This window comes from Triplophysa dalaica, chromosome 11 (assembly GCF_015846415.1).
Source record: "Triplophysa dalaica isolate WHDGS20190420 chromosome 11, ASM1584641v1, whole genome shotgun sequence".
Taxonomy (NCBI): Eukaryota; Metazoa; Chordata; class Actinopteri; order Cypriniformes; family Nemacheilidae; genus Triplophysa; species Triplophysa dalaica.
The window spans coordinates 14372226-14390627 of NC_079552.1; the positions used below are offsets into that span (position 1 = coordinate 14372226).

At 40.3% G+C, this 18402-nt stretch overlaps 1 protein-coding gene across 3 annotated transcripts in view; it reads right to left on the reverse strand.

Moving 5' to 3' along the window:
• The window catches only part of fgfr3 (fibroblast growth factor receptor 3), a 36966-nt gene extending 18894 nt beyond the window's left edge, over positions 1-18072 (reverse strand). For 2 of the 3 annotated variants that reach the window (XM_056760235.1, XM_056760234.1), the window contains exons 1-5: positions 17533-18072; positions 13543-13777; positions 5616-5882; positions 3738-3803; positions 1612-1781 (exon numbers count right to left, since the gene is read on the reverse strand). In XM_056760235.1, coding sequence (XP_056616213.1) covers positions 1612-1781; positions 3738-3803; positions 5616-5882; positions 13543-13687 — 648 coding nt within the window. In that variant the 5' untranslated portion in view covers positions 13688-13777; positions 17533-18072. The remainder of the gene's footprint in view (positions 1-1611; positions 1782-3737; positions 3804-5615; positions 5883-13542; positions 13778-17532) is intronic. The other variant, XM_056760236.1, reaches the window with a different exon arrangement.
• Positions 18073-18402: the final 330 nt, after the last annotated feature.

The following is an 18402-nucleotide window of genomic DNA, read 5'->3' on the forward strand; positions in this document are numbered from 1 at the left end:
AATTCCGTTATTTTTGGGGGAACTATCGCTTTAATAAAGACATCTACCGCAGTGGCATACAGACAAAAGGCACATTTGTCGGTGGATTAGTGATTCAACATTTCATCAGTGACTAGCAAAACGCTCCAAGCATGCAGAATTTAAAACGAGGGTACTCCCCGCCGAGAATGCACCCTCAAATTGAGTCATCTCTCCGGAGTACGTAACAGCGTTCCTGCGCTCTCTTGTCACTTGAGCAATATCACAAACACTCACACCCTCTGCTTTCACAAAAGCGCCGGTGTGTATGTGTGCGCGAGGTGTGACTAACCCACAGCGCCGCAGATTAGCATTCTAACAATGCGACTTCGGCTGCCATATGTGAGCGTGACAAAAGCCACGCCCCCTCCGTCAATCAAGCTCTCCAAATCGCCACGGCAACACCCTCACGGAACCTCCCCCTTCTGATGACTCAATAGAGAGGTGAACTTTGACCTTAGAACCCTGGCAGTCAGGGAGCAAAAGTGACTGTGTGTATATGCGTGTGTGAGTATGTTTGTGTTAATGTGTGTGGCCATTTTAAAGGGAATGCTGTGAGAAAGTCAACGGTCTAAACAAAGCCATGGACAGCGAGAGTACACGTTGTGACTGATTTTCTGCATTTAAATCTCATTCCACCATCTTAATCCGCAATTAAACAAGCTCTTGAGAGTCGGCCAGAGAAGTAGTCAAACGCGCAACTGGCTCCGGTGCCGACAGAAACACAATCACATATTGTTCCTCACGTCACACAGAAAAACTGTATTAAAACACTGATTTCCCAGGAAATCCTTTCGAGTCGGCGCGCTTTGCACTTTCTCCACGTTTGTTATCAAGACATCACGACTGTCATCTGCACAAACGCAATTTTTCACACATCTCTATGCATAAACGTACTACCCCTGACTTTTAGCCTTGATCTTAATAGAGACAGAAGCCATTCGGTGTGAGCTGTCCAGCCTCTGTGTATGTGTGCGTTAAATAGAGCTATTATGATGCTGTCAGACATCTCTATGCCAGCAGCGACTGTGTTGACTCAGAGTGCAGGTTTGATATAAAGGATGACCTGGGGTCGGTGCGGACCCCTGGTGTGTGTGTTTGTGAGGGCAGGGTGATCACTATGGCCGTGGAGAGGTGGAAAGGTCAATGTTTTGTTTCTAAATGTCTCTCTTAGGGGACATTGGTTATATGCCAACATGTTAAAGCAAGGGTGAGATATAAAAGTAGATTTGAAGAATTGCTCTTTTCTTTTTTCACATAACTCTTGGAATTAAACAAATAAGAAAGACATTAACTTGAGATTCAGTGAAAACTCCACATAGAACACAAATTTACAAACAGAAAAATAACAACAAGACCACACACACAAACATTTTGCTCCTCTGCTCTTTCTGAAGAACAGCGACAGGTGGAAGTTTCTCTAGAGACTACAGACAAATCACATCCAGAGAGAGAGAGAGCTGCTAAAGAAGCAGATGTTGAGAATCTGTGTATACTATAAACAACTGCAGACTTGTGTTATCTGCAATCCTAAACGCAAACCAAAACATTTGCATAATCTAAAATGTAAAACTATAATTCCTATTTCCTTACTTTAATGCCGCCCATTCTCTGCTCTCCCTTGAATTCCTTCCCATTTTTCAGCCAGTGAATGGTGGGTGGGGGGTTACCAGCAGCGGGACAGCGGAACTTTACTGTATTGGCGGCAGGGACGGCCAATAGCTTCTTCTCCATTCGGTCAGGCCGGGTCCAGTATGGCTCTTCTGTAGGGAGATCAAAATGAGAAAAGAATTAGTTGCTGAAAAACAAAACATTTTGTTATGAAAGTTTGACAAATTAATTAAATAAAGTGTTATTATGATAACACTTTATGTTAGTATAGTGAAGTATGGTTAGCATACTGTTCTATCCTCTATACAAGTGTACGTTAACACGCAGGACTATTTTTTAGGGGGTAGGGTGTTCTCTTCGTGTGGGTGAATGTTTATGGAAAGATTTTTCTCGTGCGCTCTGTGGTAGCGTCAGACTGGCTGCCTAATTCCCAGACTGAATTAAAACTTGTTTGGAAAAGCAAACACACACACATTAAACCCAATGCGAGGCGTTTACGCTCGAAGGAGACAAAAGTCTGAAAGATGCCAGTGTTTAATCCTTCACAGAGCTATAATCGCACAATGCAAATTCCTTATAATAATTAACTATCACAATACAAAATGAATTTCTCATCTAATCCGCATACAAAACTAGTTTATAAGTCTGTCATGTGGTCAGGTCTATGTTTATACAATCATAGTAGTTAATAAATTCTAACATTAACCTCGCTCAGCTAAACAATTGTCATATGTGTTTGTGTGTGGCTTTAAGAGATTGATGCTTTTATCCTACGTCAAACAATTAACTCCAGATCACTATAACCCAAAAACTGCCAGTTTAAACCCACAGACGCCATTCCTCTCCAGACATCTGTAAGCACAAACACATTAACCTAGCTGCCTATATAGAGACATACCATAAACTTATAACACGATTTTTATGTGACATTAATTATAAATCCCTAGACCATACGATTTCTAAATCCCCATAAAACGCTTTTATTGCATTTATGAATATTTTGAAGAGTTCAAGAGTTCCAGATTTAGCTTACTTTTGGAAACAGCATTCCCCCAAGACTGCATCTAATACAATTAGACACACAATAAAGCCATTGCTGCAGTAATTTCGCAATCTATATTTTGCTGAAAATCCATCACTGAAAAAAAAGACACACAGCAGCAATATACTTCTGTTTCTCTGCCTGCTGTATAGATGCTATCAGATATGAGTGTGAAGGATGATTGGCAAGCTGGCATTTCATTTGGCATTCACTAATTCCTCTATACACACACGCGCACGCACACACAAATATTTGTCCCATTTGCAATAGATTCCGTGATCCTAGAAACTGTACAGTCAAACTATCAAGTCCACCGGGTGCATACACGCATCCGCGTGTGTGTTTTGCCCTTGCTAACACGCTTTATGGAATTCAACAAAGACAATCAGCGCTTTGAAGTGAGGACCACAAATCTACAATGACCTAACTTTATTTCCATTTACTTTTATTCCACAGCCAAAATAAGCCATCAAAGTAAAGCAGAACACCACACAGCTGATATTACACACAGCTTGCTTCAGTCAGCCGAGTTGAGAGCCGTAACAAGCTCTTCATCATTACGATATTACAGAATGATGTCATCAGATGTCACACACACAACCTCAGCTCTTCTCGAATGATCCAAAGAGCCCAGACCTCACAGCATTCAGCTCTCTCTCTCTCTCTCTCTCTCTCCCTCTCTCTCTCTGTCTGTCTCTTAATTAGAGCTGGATTACTGGTCATTAAACTCTAAAGGGTTTTTGCTTTTTGCTTAATCCCTTGTTTCATGCCCTCCCCTCAACCCTGAGCCCTCCCCCAGCCCACCACAACAGACAGACGTTCCTTTTCTTTCTTCTTTCTTTCTTTCGATTCTCTATTATTTTTCTCACATTTCACTTGACGTAAATTATTTCTCCTTCTCTCCCTCTCTTGACAATTTGCGTAGCGGTATCAAGTGGAATACAGTAGCTGATGAAATGAGATGCAACCTATAACCCCAGCTAAAGGAAAAACAGCACTTATTACACAAAATAAATTCTTGACTCAAAAAAATGACTGAAATGAAAAATGAGAGGGTGAAACACACCGTTTCCATTACCTGCATCGTCCGAATCTTCATCATAGTCCTCATCATCACCCGAGGACAGGGAATCTGAAAGACACAGTGTGACAGAGAGAAAGAGAGAGAGCGAGAGGTTATATTACTACACCACACTATGGCCTTTCTTTATTAACAATGAACCTATTCATATGAAGGAAAAAAATAAACTGATAACAAATCAAAACCAATTACGGCACACACACTCTCTCAAGCGCTCACAAACACACGGCGGTTAATGCATGACAGATGTTAGCAGTCTTGGAGATTTCTAACAACAGCTGTATTTTTACGCACAATCCCACACATGCCCTGAAATACACATACACAAACACACACTCCCGTATCCTGCTTCTAAATGAACTCATTCAGGAGGAGGAAAAAAACACGGCGGCACTGAAAAAGAGATTATTCTGTCCTCAGCTAGTCCTGTTACACAGGTACAGGGCACACGCTCTTAAAATACCAGCGGAGCGTGAAATCCAACACTGGGCCTATTTAGTGCTAAAGATACGCTGTTCTTGAGACACTGAAGGTTTCTGTGTGCGTGTGCAGACAGTTTTCTGTTATATTTTCACTTTATGTGGCTAAACGGTTGTCATTGGATGCTGTGGCTTAACTTTTATGTGTTTTAGAGATGTGGAGACTTTTTCAGGCGTGATGTTGTTCTGTGGTGGTCCACGTTTTTATTCGAGGAATAGCACAGCCAAAACATATATTTTGAAGATGTGTCACGTCACAAATACTTGCAAACGTCTTCACTGAAGTCATTTTCAAGTGTTATATGTTGCTGTCTATCTGGGCGTCTGTGAGATGTGTTCTGTGTTAAAGTGTGCCGAACAGGATATTGCTGTCTTCTGAACTCTTTATCGGCATGCGGTAATTGGTGCAGATTGTGTGCCCATTTCAGTTTTTTTTCTTTCTTTATCCGGACGCACGCAGGGAGGAGAGCTGATCTGAGCTGGCCTAACGCCAAACACATGTGGGTAAAAGAAACCTTTCCCCTCCATGTTCCCTCATCCATCTGCTTTAAATGATGAGGTGATTCCACATCATTACATTCTAATGAGTTGTCAATGAGCAACTCAGCTTGTGTCCCTGAGTTTACAGGACTAAAGATCACCCCGGATTATACTGTTTAAACACCTATTACAAAAAAGTGATAGTTAACCCAAAAGAATTAAATTCTGTCATCATTAACCCTGATGTCATTTCAAACTTGTATGACTTTCTTTCTTCCGCAGAACACAAAAGAAGATATTTTGAAGAATGTTGTTAATTGGAGCCCATTCACTTGCATGGGAACATGTCTATGTTTGCGAATATGTTTGGTATAACATACTTAAATGCTACATTTACTATTTCTTAAGTGCAGTGACCACCAAAACAATAACTAATACATTAGACACTGTGTGCACTATTGTATCCCACAATTCAAAGCGATCGACTTGACCTTACATTTCCCATTTGACGAATAAAGCACAAACAATTACAATTTTCAACCTCCCTTATTATTTGTTTGATGTTAATTTTTACACAAAACAAAACTGAAACAGGTGACCAAAACCTTCCATTCCACTCCAAAGCGTTGTGCAATTTTCCTTCAGGTAATGCCCTCATCTCATTCTAAAACAACCGAACGGTTCGCGAATCTGCACTTGAGCATGTTAAACGGCTTGTACGATGTGAAGTTTGCCAGTAGGTGTGTGCCAGAATATGTCTCAAGACCTGTTTGTCTGTTGGGAACAAGTTTGACTGGCGAGAGGCTAATCAATGCCCTGCGTGCCTGTGCTCGCGTCTACTTTATGAGAAGAGCAACAACATATGCACTTAAAGACATTACAAAACAGAGGCACGTCTACTGACCGGTGATTCTGACAGTGTAGTTGCCTAGCAGCATACTGCTTTGGGCGTGTCTACAGGAGTATATGCCCGAGTCTTCATAGGAGACATTGATGATGCGGAGCACTTTCTGCCCCACCCGGGTACGGTTGCTAGGAGACACGGTGTCCCCGTCTTTCTGCCACACGATGGGGATTAGGAAGTCGTGCAGGGAGCAAGAGAGATCCACGGTGTCACCGACTCCTGCAACGTAGTCATCCAGAAACACCTCCACCTCACTTGATACCCAGTCTAAGAGATATTGATAGAGAGAGAGAGACGTATGTTAAAAGGATAGTTCACAGAAAATGAAAATTCTGTCATCATTTACTCTCATGTCATTTCAAACCTTTATGACTCTCTTTCTTCTGCGGAACACAAAATAAGATATTTTGAAGAATGTCGGTCATCAAACAACGCCGGTCTCCATTGACTACTATTGTATGGACACAAAACCAATGCAAGTCAATAGGGACCGCCGTTGTTCATGTACCAACATTCTTTAAAACATCTTTTGTTGTGATAAAAGCACTGATCACATTAAACCCTTTAGGTTCATGTCTTTTAGCATCATCTATGTTTAGATGCCAACTTATAAACAAAATTTACAAAATAATAACTTTAAACAAAGGTATCCATTTCAACGCTATGATGCGAAAGTATATTGGCTATTAAAATAACTCTTTCAATAGGAAATATCAACATATAATCTATTATAAAGTGTCCAGTGACTTTACTTAATTGTAATTTATTATAAATCATTACATTTTTCCAAAGAAGGGTCTAAGATGTGAACCAGGAAAAATAAGCACCCAAATATGTTGTTTACCAAGTGCCACTCTGGACGTCACGGAAACCGACATGAAGAATATTTAACATTCTGAAATAAATATTCCACCTCGCAGAGTTTGCTTGATTTCTCCATCTCTCCTTTCCTTCAGTCCCCTCAAACCCTGTCTAACGCTAAAAGGCTCTTTCAACATAAAGTGACATTCATCTCTAAGAAAAGGCGTCTGCAGTCATTTAAAAATGACTGATGTATCTGATATATGCTGCGTTTGTGTGTATGAGGTCAGAAGCGTGTTGGCAGACGGCTCGCAGACGCCACTGCTCTGGAGTGGAATACAAAATCACCCATATGAATTATAGATCTACATATGAACACATGCACACACACACACACTGTTAAAACACACCAGTCCATCTGAGACCATCTAAAGCCAAAGAAGGTCCACATGAAGTGTTAATTAATATATCTTTGATCATCTTTTTTTATGGTTATGGTTTTTTTACTGTGTGATTCTCCATCCACCTTTTCTACCTTCATCTCTAACCTTTCATCTTGTCATTTCTCTACCTCTCCTCCGCTCTACTCTGAATAAATGCCTCTGTGTGTGTGTCTATTATTGAACCTGTGAAAGAGAGCGAGTGTATGCGTGTGTTTGTGTAACGTAAGCTTGGCCCAGTGAAAGACACTAATGTGTGTGGGGGGGATGGGTTATAAATAAATATCGTAAATGGCTACTGTGTTTCCATATTTCCTGGCGTCCCGGGAGGTGTGTGGAGAATAGAGCCAGTGTAAGCTGACGTTTTACAGAGCTGATATAGGAACCTCCTGAGAACTGTAGCACAGGCGAGATTTAGCCTTTTATGAAAATTTACGACCCCGTCTACGTCGTAAGTCTAGGCGAGCTTGTTCATTTACGCATTTACGTTTCATTCTCAGAGTTGCTGTGAGAGCGCTAAAGTGTTAGGTTGGGTCTTACGGTCATGATGGAGAAACAGTTGAACAGTCAGTCAAAGTCGACATGTGATCGTTCACTCAAAAATGAAAATTCTGGCATCATTAGTAAAAAAAGCGTTGTGATGCTACAAAACTTGATCACTAGGATTAAAGGAACAGTTCCCCCAAAAATAAAATCTCGGTCATCATTTACTCACCCTCAAGTTGATTCAAACCTGTATAACTCTCTTTGTTCTGTAAAACACAAAAGTTGATATTATAAAGAATGTGGGAAACTACACAGCTCTGGGGCACCATTGACTAACATAGCAGATTTGTTTCTGCTAGGGTAGTCAATAGTGCCCCAGAACAGTTTGATTAGAACATTCTTACAAATATATATTTTTTGTATTCAGCAGAACAACAAAATTCATACAAGTATGAATCAACTAGAGGGTTATTAAAGGATGAATGGATTTTCATTTTTGGGTGAAATATTACTTTAAGTACAGGTTAACCATTCAATGGTTGAGTTTTAAAAGAACATACATTTTTGCTATTCGTGACCACATTAGAGCCGTCCTCCAATGCTTGTAATCATACATTCAGTCTATAATCAGCTTCATGTATTTTCATAATCCCTGTGGACTGAAGGACTATTTTATATTCAGCGAGCACACGTGCATGTATTGAGGACAGTGTTCCTTTGATCAGGCGGAAAGGATGAAAGCTTTTTTGTGTTTTGCCAGAGTTGTGCGGGCTAATATTTGAGCTGTGATTTAAAGCCGACTGCCACAAGCACCAAAGCAGTGTTTTACTGGAATATATTCATTCAGTGTTAATAAATACACAGTGTAGACAGATCAACACTGTTTGTGTGTGTGTGAGGATGTTAATAGGAAAAGTCAGAATACAACAGTCATTGTAATGTTTAATCTAAGAGTATTTTGGAAATGATAATTTCAGTAAAACCGGTGTAGCTGTAAAAAAACTATAGCTATATATGGAAACATGGTTTAATAAAAATAAAAAAACGATTTATTTCGGGGTACAGTTTAGGGTATGGTTGCTTTGTATTAGTAATATTAACTTTATATTAAACCAAGATCTATGACATCATGCAGATGGCAAGATAAACGTGTGCTGTGTTTGAAGTGGGGGGTTAATTTGGCCTCTTGATTTATTTGGTTGTTTACTACAAACGTGAGTTACTGTGCTGTTAGCCCCGCCATCCACACACATGGCTGACATCATGTGATAAATGTGTGTGCAAATAACAGGATCTAGTTCAACTTGTTTTGTGTGTCGTAACAAAGCGACAGGTTAAAACAAGAGAATGAAAGGGAGAGACAGAAAGCAGATGCTGTACACACTCAGGTAGATTATCTATTGTGACATCATGTGATCAGAACATGCAGATGATTTATAGACGGTAATTCGTCTGCACACGTATCTACTCACACACATACAAACACACAGCGTGAGCTCCGCCAGTCTGCTCTTTCCCGTTACCTGCTGCTTTTAGCCGTTTGGCATGATACACTCAACAACCCCTACCGTCACCTGACCTTCAGACTATATAACACGAAGATCCTCATCATCCTCCAATCATCATGTTCCATATGTTGCATTAAAGGTTTATTTATAGTTGTGTAGTTCATGTGCGTATGCATTGCATATGTGTGTTGAGTGCTGCTAAAGTAAGTGTGCTGTAGTGTAGGTGGCATGTTGAATGTAAACACCACTAGATAACATAATCTGGATCCTCTGCCGAGCAAAAGTGAGAGTGAGTCAGAGAGGAAAGGACGAGAGCCATGATTAGGATTAAGACAGAAAGAGAGGTGGGCGGGGAGTCTGCAAAGTGTTACCCCTTTTATTTTGTCCCAATGAAGCGTGTGTGTGTGTGAGAGAGAATGTGTATAACGGCATGCCCCTGAGGAAAGTTTAAGAAAGCCGCTGCATCCAAAAAGCCTTGTCTACACACACACACAGACACACACAGACACACACTGCCACCTCACTGAACTAATTAGTAACGGAAGCAAGATGTTTAGAACAATCAGACCTCATCCAGAGTGTGAGCCAAACTCTTTCAGCACACAAACACACACAATTATATATCTGTACTTATGTGTGGTAAAAATGATTTGAATAGTTCAGATACATATACACACACACACATGTAATGACACCCCACCCACACACACACTCTGAAACAAACACACAGATTCTGATAATGGACAAGACGATCTTAATTGTCATTCAATAGACGAACTGGCCTAGTTTCAAACTCAACACACTGTACAGACACACACACACACACACACTCAAAAACACACAATGAAGGGGGTCGCAAAATGAATTACAACACGGTTTAATTTGTAGAATCGCATTTTACATTGTGTCAATGAGACCATTAGGTCTTTATCTGAACCTTTTCGTCTCTAAAGTAATTTTCTGAGGAAGTACGGCTAAAAGCCTACTGCATGATGATATCATTCATAAGTCTAACAATATCATTAGAATGGACCACTTCCAAGAAGTTGTCTTGGACAAGAATTGCAAATTCAACAGGACAAGTGTGTGGAATTTCATGGCTTTCACATGAATGTTTTTTACAATCTGTGAATAATAGAGTTTCTTTAAAGTTTAACGTTTATATCTGGTCACCCATTTCTTTTGGTTACATCCTTGCAATTTAACATTGTTTGTAGATAAGGTGAATGAAAATGACTGACATTTTAACTCAGTTTTCCTTAAAATTCAACAAATTACTTGAAAAAGAAAAATAGCCAAGAAAGCATAACTTTCACATTTTAACTATAAAATAGCCAAATATTGTTTATATTTGATATTCTATTGCTATTCTGAAATGCTAGACGTCCACAGCTTCGGCCCAAGTTGTCTTCCCTTTCTGAACAAAGTGGAATATTGTGATGGACAGAATAAGACACGAGGAGGAGACATCGCTCCTTTAAATCTGTGACCTCAGATTGCCCTCCAGAAAAACACTGATCTAATAAATACACACACAAACACATCATCTCTGCATGGCCTCAGCCCTCCCCCCTAACCCCCTCTGTCTTTAAGTGTGAATAGAAACATAGGAGGGAGAGCGATAGAGATAGAGAGACAGAGAGAAAGAGAGAGAGAAGGAGATGGGTATTACTGGTCAGGAAAAGTCTTAATCCTCTGCCTTGCTTCCTTCTAGCCAATGATACCCTAAAGCAACTGGCAACAGCTGCTTTCAAATATCCCCAATCACACACACACACACTTAAATACATTCTGAGTGTATCATCACGCATAAACAATACCATTTATAACACAAAATTATAAACAAAAACAAATCCCCCTAAAAATTTGACACAATGTTTAGTCTACTATAGAGAATGAACAGCTAAAACTAGAAACCCAAAGAATTTTTACGGCCTAATGTCCTTGTGTAAGATTATAATAGTTCATAATGCCCTTGCAATGATAAACAAAGCCAACATTTGGTCACATTCACTCGCAAATCGATCAATCTGTGGTATAAGCATAGTTACACTGTTATAAATGCGTTATTAACGCTATATAAAGTATCTTAACCTGAGAAAGCAGCCTTCAACAAGGACACTGTGCTCCTGAGGGACACATGATACTAACTTAAACATATACCTGACCTAACCTAACTAATGGAATGTGGTGAATAGATTGGACAGATCGTGACACACTAAGGGCTGGTTTATTGTTGATACGTGTATGTGTGTGTGCTAGACCCAGGAATATTGCCAGGGCAGAGGTTCATTCCATGGGTGGTAAAGGAGAAGTGTACATGTCTGTGTGAGTGTGTGTGTTGGATTTCTTACAACACATAACTTCTGCCATCTGTTCATGACTGCCAGAAGTGGTATAGGAGAGCTAGCGCAAACACACACACACACACACACACACAAGTTTATTAAATGGGGCCATACAATTGACTTCCATTATTTTTATAGAAAGCTTATATTAAAGACACGCCCTGAAAGAAAACCTTTAGGGTGAAAAAAACATTTATTTGACTAGTGAGATTTTCTCAGAGACGCAACAGTTTTCAGACGAAGATAATGATCTTTACTTAAACCTATCCCTAAACCTCTCCTCACACAAACCTGCAGACATGAACAATTCAGACAAAACAAGATTCGTATGATTTATGAGGATTTCAAATAATTAAGTCCAAATCGCAAGCTGGTTTTCGACACATTTACCAAACTTTGGCCCTCACAAGTCTAGTCAAACCTGTACGCACACACAGCTCAGTTTGTTCTGGCATTCTGACTCAAATGCTCTAAGTATCTTAGTAATTTCCTTCAGGGGAACTAATAATTACATTTAAGACACCCATCCTACAGGCTGACAGGTCAGCAAGTGTGTACGTGCTTCACACACCTTTGCCTTTGTCTGTGTGCATTACTGTGAAGGTACAGTATCTTTAGGTATGTCTGTATGTGTTTGAGTGTGAGTATGTGTGTTTAAGAACAGGTGGCTTCTGTAGAAAGTGTTTCTTTGCTTATAAATAACTCATCAGCTGACCTGCAGTGGCTTTCAAAGAGCATTAATGAAGGGACTGGCCCCCGACTAATGGCGTATAACTGAGACAAACACACACGCACGCACAGTATCTAAATGTGTGTAGTCTATAGACAGCTTGTAATCAGAGGGCATTGGTATGGGATGGATATTTAAAGCATAATGAAGGCCCTAAATCCAGTGACATTTACGAAATGCCAATTTTACACATCCACGCCCTTACTGGATGAAATGTGTTTGAAACCGTGGCAAAGTAGGGATAAATACACACCTTTCTTAATGATGATGAATGTTGGTGAAGTGTGCCCTATAGCTGTCACTGTTTTGATATAAAAAACACCCAAACATAAAAATCATTTTCTAATCCTTGAGCAGAACACAAAAGAAGATATTTTGAAGATTTGTGGTATCCAAACTGCATTGGGCCCCCATTGACTTTAACTGTACGGACACAAAACCACTGAAACATTTCTCAAAATATCTTAAATTGTGTTCCACAGAAGAAAGAATCATATACAGGTTTTAAACAACATTGGGTTGAATAAATGACGTAAATTGTCTTAGATGAACTCAACCTTTAAGGCGCTTTACAAAAATGTACCTGTGAAAATCCCTGTTATGTCATTTTAAACTCACTGTCACTCACTTCATCTGGATACACTGATTTAGAATGGTAAAATAACATACAGATATAAAGAGAGAAAGGAAGAGAATATAGGGTTTTTGGTAGATAAGATTAAGAGTAAAAAAGGCTGGGTTGTAAAGTTATTACAGGTTCTTTTCTCATAACAGTTTCTCTTTGTTTATGCTGCGGTTTTGCCAAAGACTTCCAGCATTTCTTTCGGACCATGTGTAAACACAAAGTGTAATACTCTTACTGTCTCCTAATATTTACCAGCTATCAGTATGGGAAATCAAATCCTTCTGCAATCTCTCCCAACACACACACACACACACACACAAGCAATGAGCCAAGAAAGCATGAACCTACATTCTTTTTTCTAAGTGACTGTAGCCTGTTTAGCAGACGCATCTCCAATCCAAACAAAACAGACACTCAGGTGAACTCGTCCGAGAAACGTGTGTTAAGAAACAACCCACACCTCTATCAACACAGAGCCATGGGCTCTCATACGTGTCCACATATGCATGAAATTCAGACACTGGATTCTGCCTAAAAAGATAAGCTATTATTCATGATGTAACACACACACATACACACACTCTTAACTGTCATGTAATCCACTCCACAGGGCTCGAAATCAATGGCAAGGACAAAGTGTGTTTACATAATATCAACTACACAAGTGCTAACTGCAACACTACTCACTCTGTGCCACTGTACAAACTCAGCATGTTTCGTACAGTCCAAATGAAAGAGAAACCATAGACACTTAAAGCCACAGAAACGCTGACAAATCGCATTTGTTAAGCGCAAACATGAGACTCTGAGCCTTAGATACACGGTTCCCAAATTTATCGATCATTTGTGATTTAGCGTAATTGCAATTAGTGAGATTATTATTAAACAATATTATTAAATCTCTGATATTTCCAGTATGTACATCACGGTAGACAGTAAAACAGAAAGAAACAGACAAATCAATGAGTGTAAGGGGTGTGATGTCTGACCTGTGGGCTCTGGAGGCAGCAGACTGGCGCTGTGCACTGGAGAAAGGATGAGGGCCGTAAGGTACAAGATGAGTGAGAGCTGCACCATCCCGTGCGGAGCGACGCGGGGACTAGTGTCCTCACCACGCTGACCAGATTCAGACATCTTCCACCGTTGCACACATGCTGTCAATGTAGCGCAGCCACTCGCACACAAAAACACAAGTCCTGTCCAAAAAACTCTCTGGTCCCCCACCTGAAATATAACAGGAAGAATAAAACATTTAATATTCATACCTAAAGAGGTTCAAGAGAAGGGCAACTTTTGTTAATAGTTTTAAGAGGTGAAGTGTAAAAATTGTCACAAATATTCAATGCATTTTAGCTCTGTTACTTGTTCTACTGAAGCTGTGCTGATGTGCAAACGTCTGTATACAGTATATTGAAAAATAAAGTGAGACGACCACACACAGCTGCCTCGGGCACATAAAATGTTATTTCATAAAATATGTCGTGTGCTAGTTTAGATGAGGCTGGGATTTGTTGTAAACTCTTTTTAGCGCGTTCTCTCTCTCTCTCTCTCTCTCATCAGGCTCCTCTGAAACACGTCTTTCACTAAGCTAACGCAAACACACTTATCTCTCTTAAGAAAACATATGCTCCCCTCATACACAATGTGTGTGTCTGCACCCTGCCACATAGAGAGTTTACATTAGACACAATAAAAGGAATGTAAAGAGGTTTAAATTAACACATACGTACAGACCAGACCAGAAGGCTGTACGGTCCGACACCCTACTGAGCAATTTTCACCGAACGAATATAAGCGAACACAGTGTTACTTTAATCTTGAACTCCTGTTATTTCAGAACAGCCTTGGCTTAGCAACTCAGACACACAAAATGTTTGGGTTCACTTTAAACGGTGGCGTTCTTCTGGGACGGCCTCAGAAAAGTCTCTGCACGGCTCTGTTTTTCTTTCCCCCGACGCTCAGTTCTTGGTCAGCACATATGAGAGGGAACTGTGAAGCCGTCTCAAGTGTGTTGGGTAAGACAGTGTTTTCTCTGGCTGGCACAGCGCGGGAGTGTGTCCACTGTGGTGTGGACTGATAGTGTATCAGGGCTGGCTGTGGGGTATATTTGTGGAGTGTATCAGTGAGGTGTATTTCTGGAGTTTGTAATGTTGGCGTGTTTTAAAGAGCATTTTTCTGGAGCTTTACTATCTTATAGTAACAGTATTATGAGTGGGGGAGGACTCAAACTGAAACAAACACTGGGCCTGCTACCATAATCTTACAGATAAACTTATATTATCTTATGTTATGGAATAGCTGATTAAAAATACTTTTGGATAATAACAACAAACCTGTATTGACAGATATTACCTCCTAGAAAGTACTTGTTTAATATCTCTCATTTCACTTCACTTTTATCTTCAAACTCATTTTATTAATATTTTATATGCATGAATTTATTTACCTGGTAGGCACAGTTTGAAACCGATATTCATAGTCTGCTAGTCAGTATCGCAAAATAACCCCTTAATGATAATACTAGACCCGAGTGACAGCCCTGTCTGGGATTTGTTTTCTGATAATCCCTGACTGACTGTACTGCACATAATTCATGGTGTAACTCGAATATTAAACTGAGTCTGCTATGATCATGTCCTGGATCTAGTTTACTTTAGATTATCCACTCTGCTAACGTAACTGTTTGTGTTTAAGCGATGGGCTTAAGCAACTGTAACACAATATGCAGTTTTGGGCTTGGATACAACTGGGATGATGTTACATGACTGACCTCAAGCAGTGCTGCTACTATTTTTCATTTTTACACTGTTGTGTTCACATTGTCATTTTCAAAATCACATATTTAGAACACCATGCCTTTCCAAAGCTGTATCAATGGCAACAAAACATCCACAGAGTTGAACAAGGCTGTGCATGAGAATATGCTGACATACTCTATCCTGGGCGTTATATGTGTAATATCATAAAGTTTGTGAAAGAAGGTTTTAATGGAATCGTATCACACGCTAGTCACACCTTGCAACAAATCTGTGACTCAAAAAATATCTGTAATCTCCAGCAATTGAGCAACCATGTAAATAGCTGGCCCAGCCTAAACCTGCCAATGAAAACAGGGATTAGTAAAGAGACAAGAGTGAGAGCGATAAAGACAGGAGAAATGCTTAGAAAGACAGAGATGGAGAGCCAGACAGCAGATGAAAAGCTGAAGCCCGAGGTGTCTCTATTAGAGTTTGGCTGTAATCCTCTTCTGAGGGCTTCACTCGCCCTCCTGTGGCTCTCTCTGGGCTCTGTCATAGTGTGCGTCTTTGTGTGTGTGTGTAGGTTAATACATTGCTTTAGCATAGACAATTGCACAGAGGTGGGGATGAAACTCAGTAAGCCATACTATAGTAAGCTCTTATCTTAAACACATGCACACAAATTAAGAGAAATAATATAGGTTTGAGAGAAGAGAGATATGAGAGTAATTTAAAGTAGGTGATGAAAGAGAGAGGGAGAGCAGGGCTCAGTTGCCTGTTGTTCATTGTTTATTGTGAGTTCATTTTATAAAAATGCTTTGGACCGCACATTACTTCTTACTTTTAAATGATTTTTTTATCAACAGCTAATTATTATCAACAGAATCTAAATAAAAAATAAAGAAGAGAGAGATGGTTTCTCCATTAGGTATATGCCTTAAATAGATATGTAGAGATCTTTCCCACAGTACGTCTACCAGGGCTGTAACAAATATTTAAAAAGTCACTTAAAGTGTCACAAGATGGATTACTAGCTAAAAAGTTGGAAGATGTATTCAGAAATTTCAAAAAGTTGGGGAAAATTATTACTTTCATGTCCAAGGTTTCTAAAAAGCTCCATCATCTGGAGATGGGCAGATTTAGGCTTAAATCCTAAAAAGTGCCTAGATAAATAAAAGCACACTAAAATCAATTATTTCAATACAGATTAAATGAAAAACTAACAGCATAAATCATTTAAACTCTCGTTCTGTCAGGTTTGAATGACTCTAGTAGTACTTGAGGTGGCTAATTGCCCCCAGTAGCCCCCAGTTAACACCTCCAGAGACTCTAATTCACTCCGATAGCTACAATTGGTTTCAGATGGCCTTTGGGTACATTGAAGGAAAAACGAGCAAGGTTCTGTTCAAGTGCGAGCTAAAAATAAGACAAATGAAGCCCTGCTAAGGTGGCCACAGAATAAATAGGTTTAATTTTGGTTTTCAAATGCGTCAAATTGTAAAGTGCTTCTTGAAGTTTCTCATCGGAAAGCTTAACGAGTGAGTTTACAACAGATATAAAAACTAAAAAGTTTCATTTTATAAATCCAGCTGTGCAGTTTAGGGATGATGCGCATCACAAAAAGCGCTAAAGCATCGAATGGACCGGATGAAAAACGCCTTCGTTTCTCATCGACACCTCGCATCACACAGTATGCTTCAGCACATCTACAACACCTTACACCTACACGAAACAAAGTGATGCCAACGAATGATAATTGCCGATTCTCATCTTATTTGTATCTCGTTTTAGATTGACGGTCCCCATCTGTTTAAATAAACCTCAGCAAGCTCAATTACACACCCCAAATATTTTAAATCGAGTGTTGTTGAAGTGTGTTTTTAACACAGGTGCGGCTCTCCAAGACTGGTAGAGCAGCTTTCGAGCACGCGGTTTGGCCATCAGTACGCACACAAACACACGCGCACGAACAGCGCGCAACACCTGTCCGCCTGTAAGTGATACGGACACACACCACATGTCCCCGAAAACCGCAGCTCACTTCTCAACTAAAACTTTGTTTCACTGCAGATTGCTTTGATTGAATCGGCAGCCCAATTTAAGCTAGACGCAAACCTTAATCTAAAACCAAACAAACTGTGTAGGAACTGAAACAAGGAAACAACGACATTATCACTGTAATGTAATAACAACAACAACAACAACCGTCTCATAATAGTAATTAAAAACATAACATCTCACCAAATATTTATTTCTTGACAGTAATCCCTTTCGAGATCACAATACAGTCTCTTTGAGAAAGATTGGTCTGTGAGGTCCCTCCAGATGTTCCGCAAGTTTCGTTCAAATCCTCCGGACGCTTAAAGTTTCCAAATCCAAACGTCGGGCTTCGTCAAGGAAAGCTTGACCTGACAGACTGTTTCAGAAGAAAGCGATATTCACCACATCTCCAACTCAGTCCAGTCCTCAATTGCTTAAAAATCACACTAAAGTGTATCAAATTAAGATGCGGCGGCGTATCGTAGTTTTGGGTCGTAAGAGGGACTCTAAAAGACGCAGCTGCCCTCTTGTGTGCTGCGCTGTCCGGGCACAACTGCTCCGCTGCGCCGCTGGGTTGCTTGTGGAGTGCGGGTGCTGTGTGTGGAAGCTTGGCTCACAGACTCCCACTAACAGTTTGGAGCAACGGGCTCCGGAGAGAGGGAAAAAATTAACCAGGATCGGATTTCAAACCGCGTCCCCGCTGCGAGTGCAGTGCTCGCCGCCTGCCGCCCCCCCTCGCGAGTTCAGGGCAGAACGAGAGAGAGAGAGAGAGAGAGAGAGAGAGAGAGATGGAGCCGCAGGCGCCTCCCACACTGAACCCGAATATTCAATCAACTTATTCACTGTCAAATGAGCTGCGCTCAGCGAACCCAAACCGCGCTTTGGCCCGTAGAGAGTCAGCAGAAAAACAATTAAAAATAGCAAAAATCTGCTGTTCATACAAACCCTTTATACACACTTTCTTTCGTTGAATGTGGTTATTACATTTGAACATAAACTATGACAAAGAATGCCCCTCATCATTTCAGAGGTTACACTGCCTATAATTGAACCACAAATCACAGCCTGCTA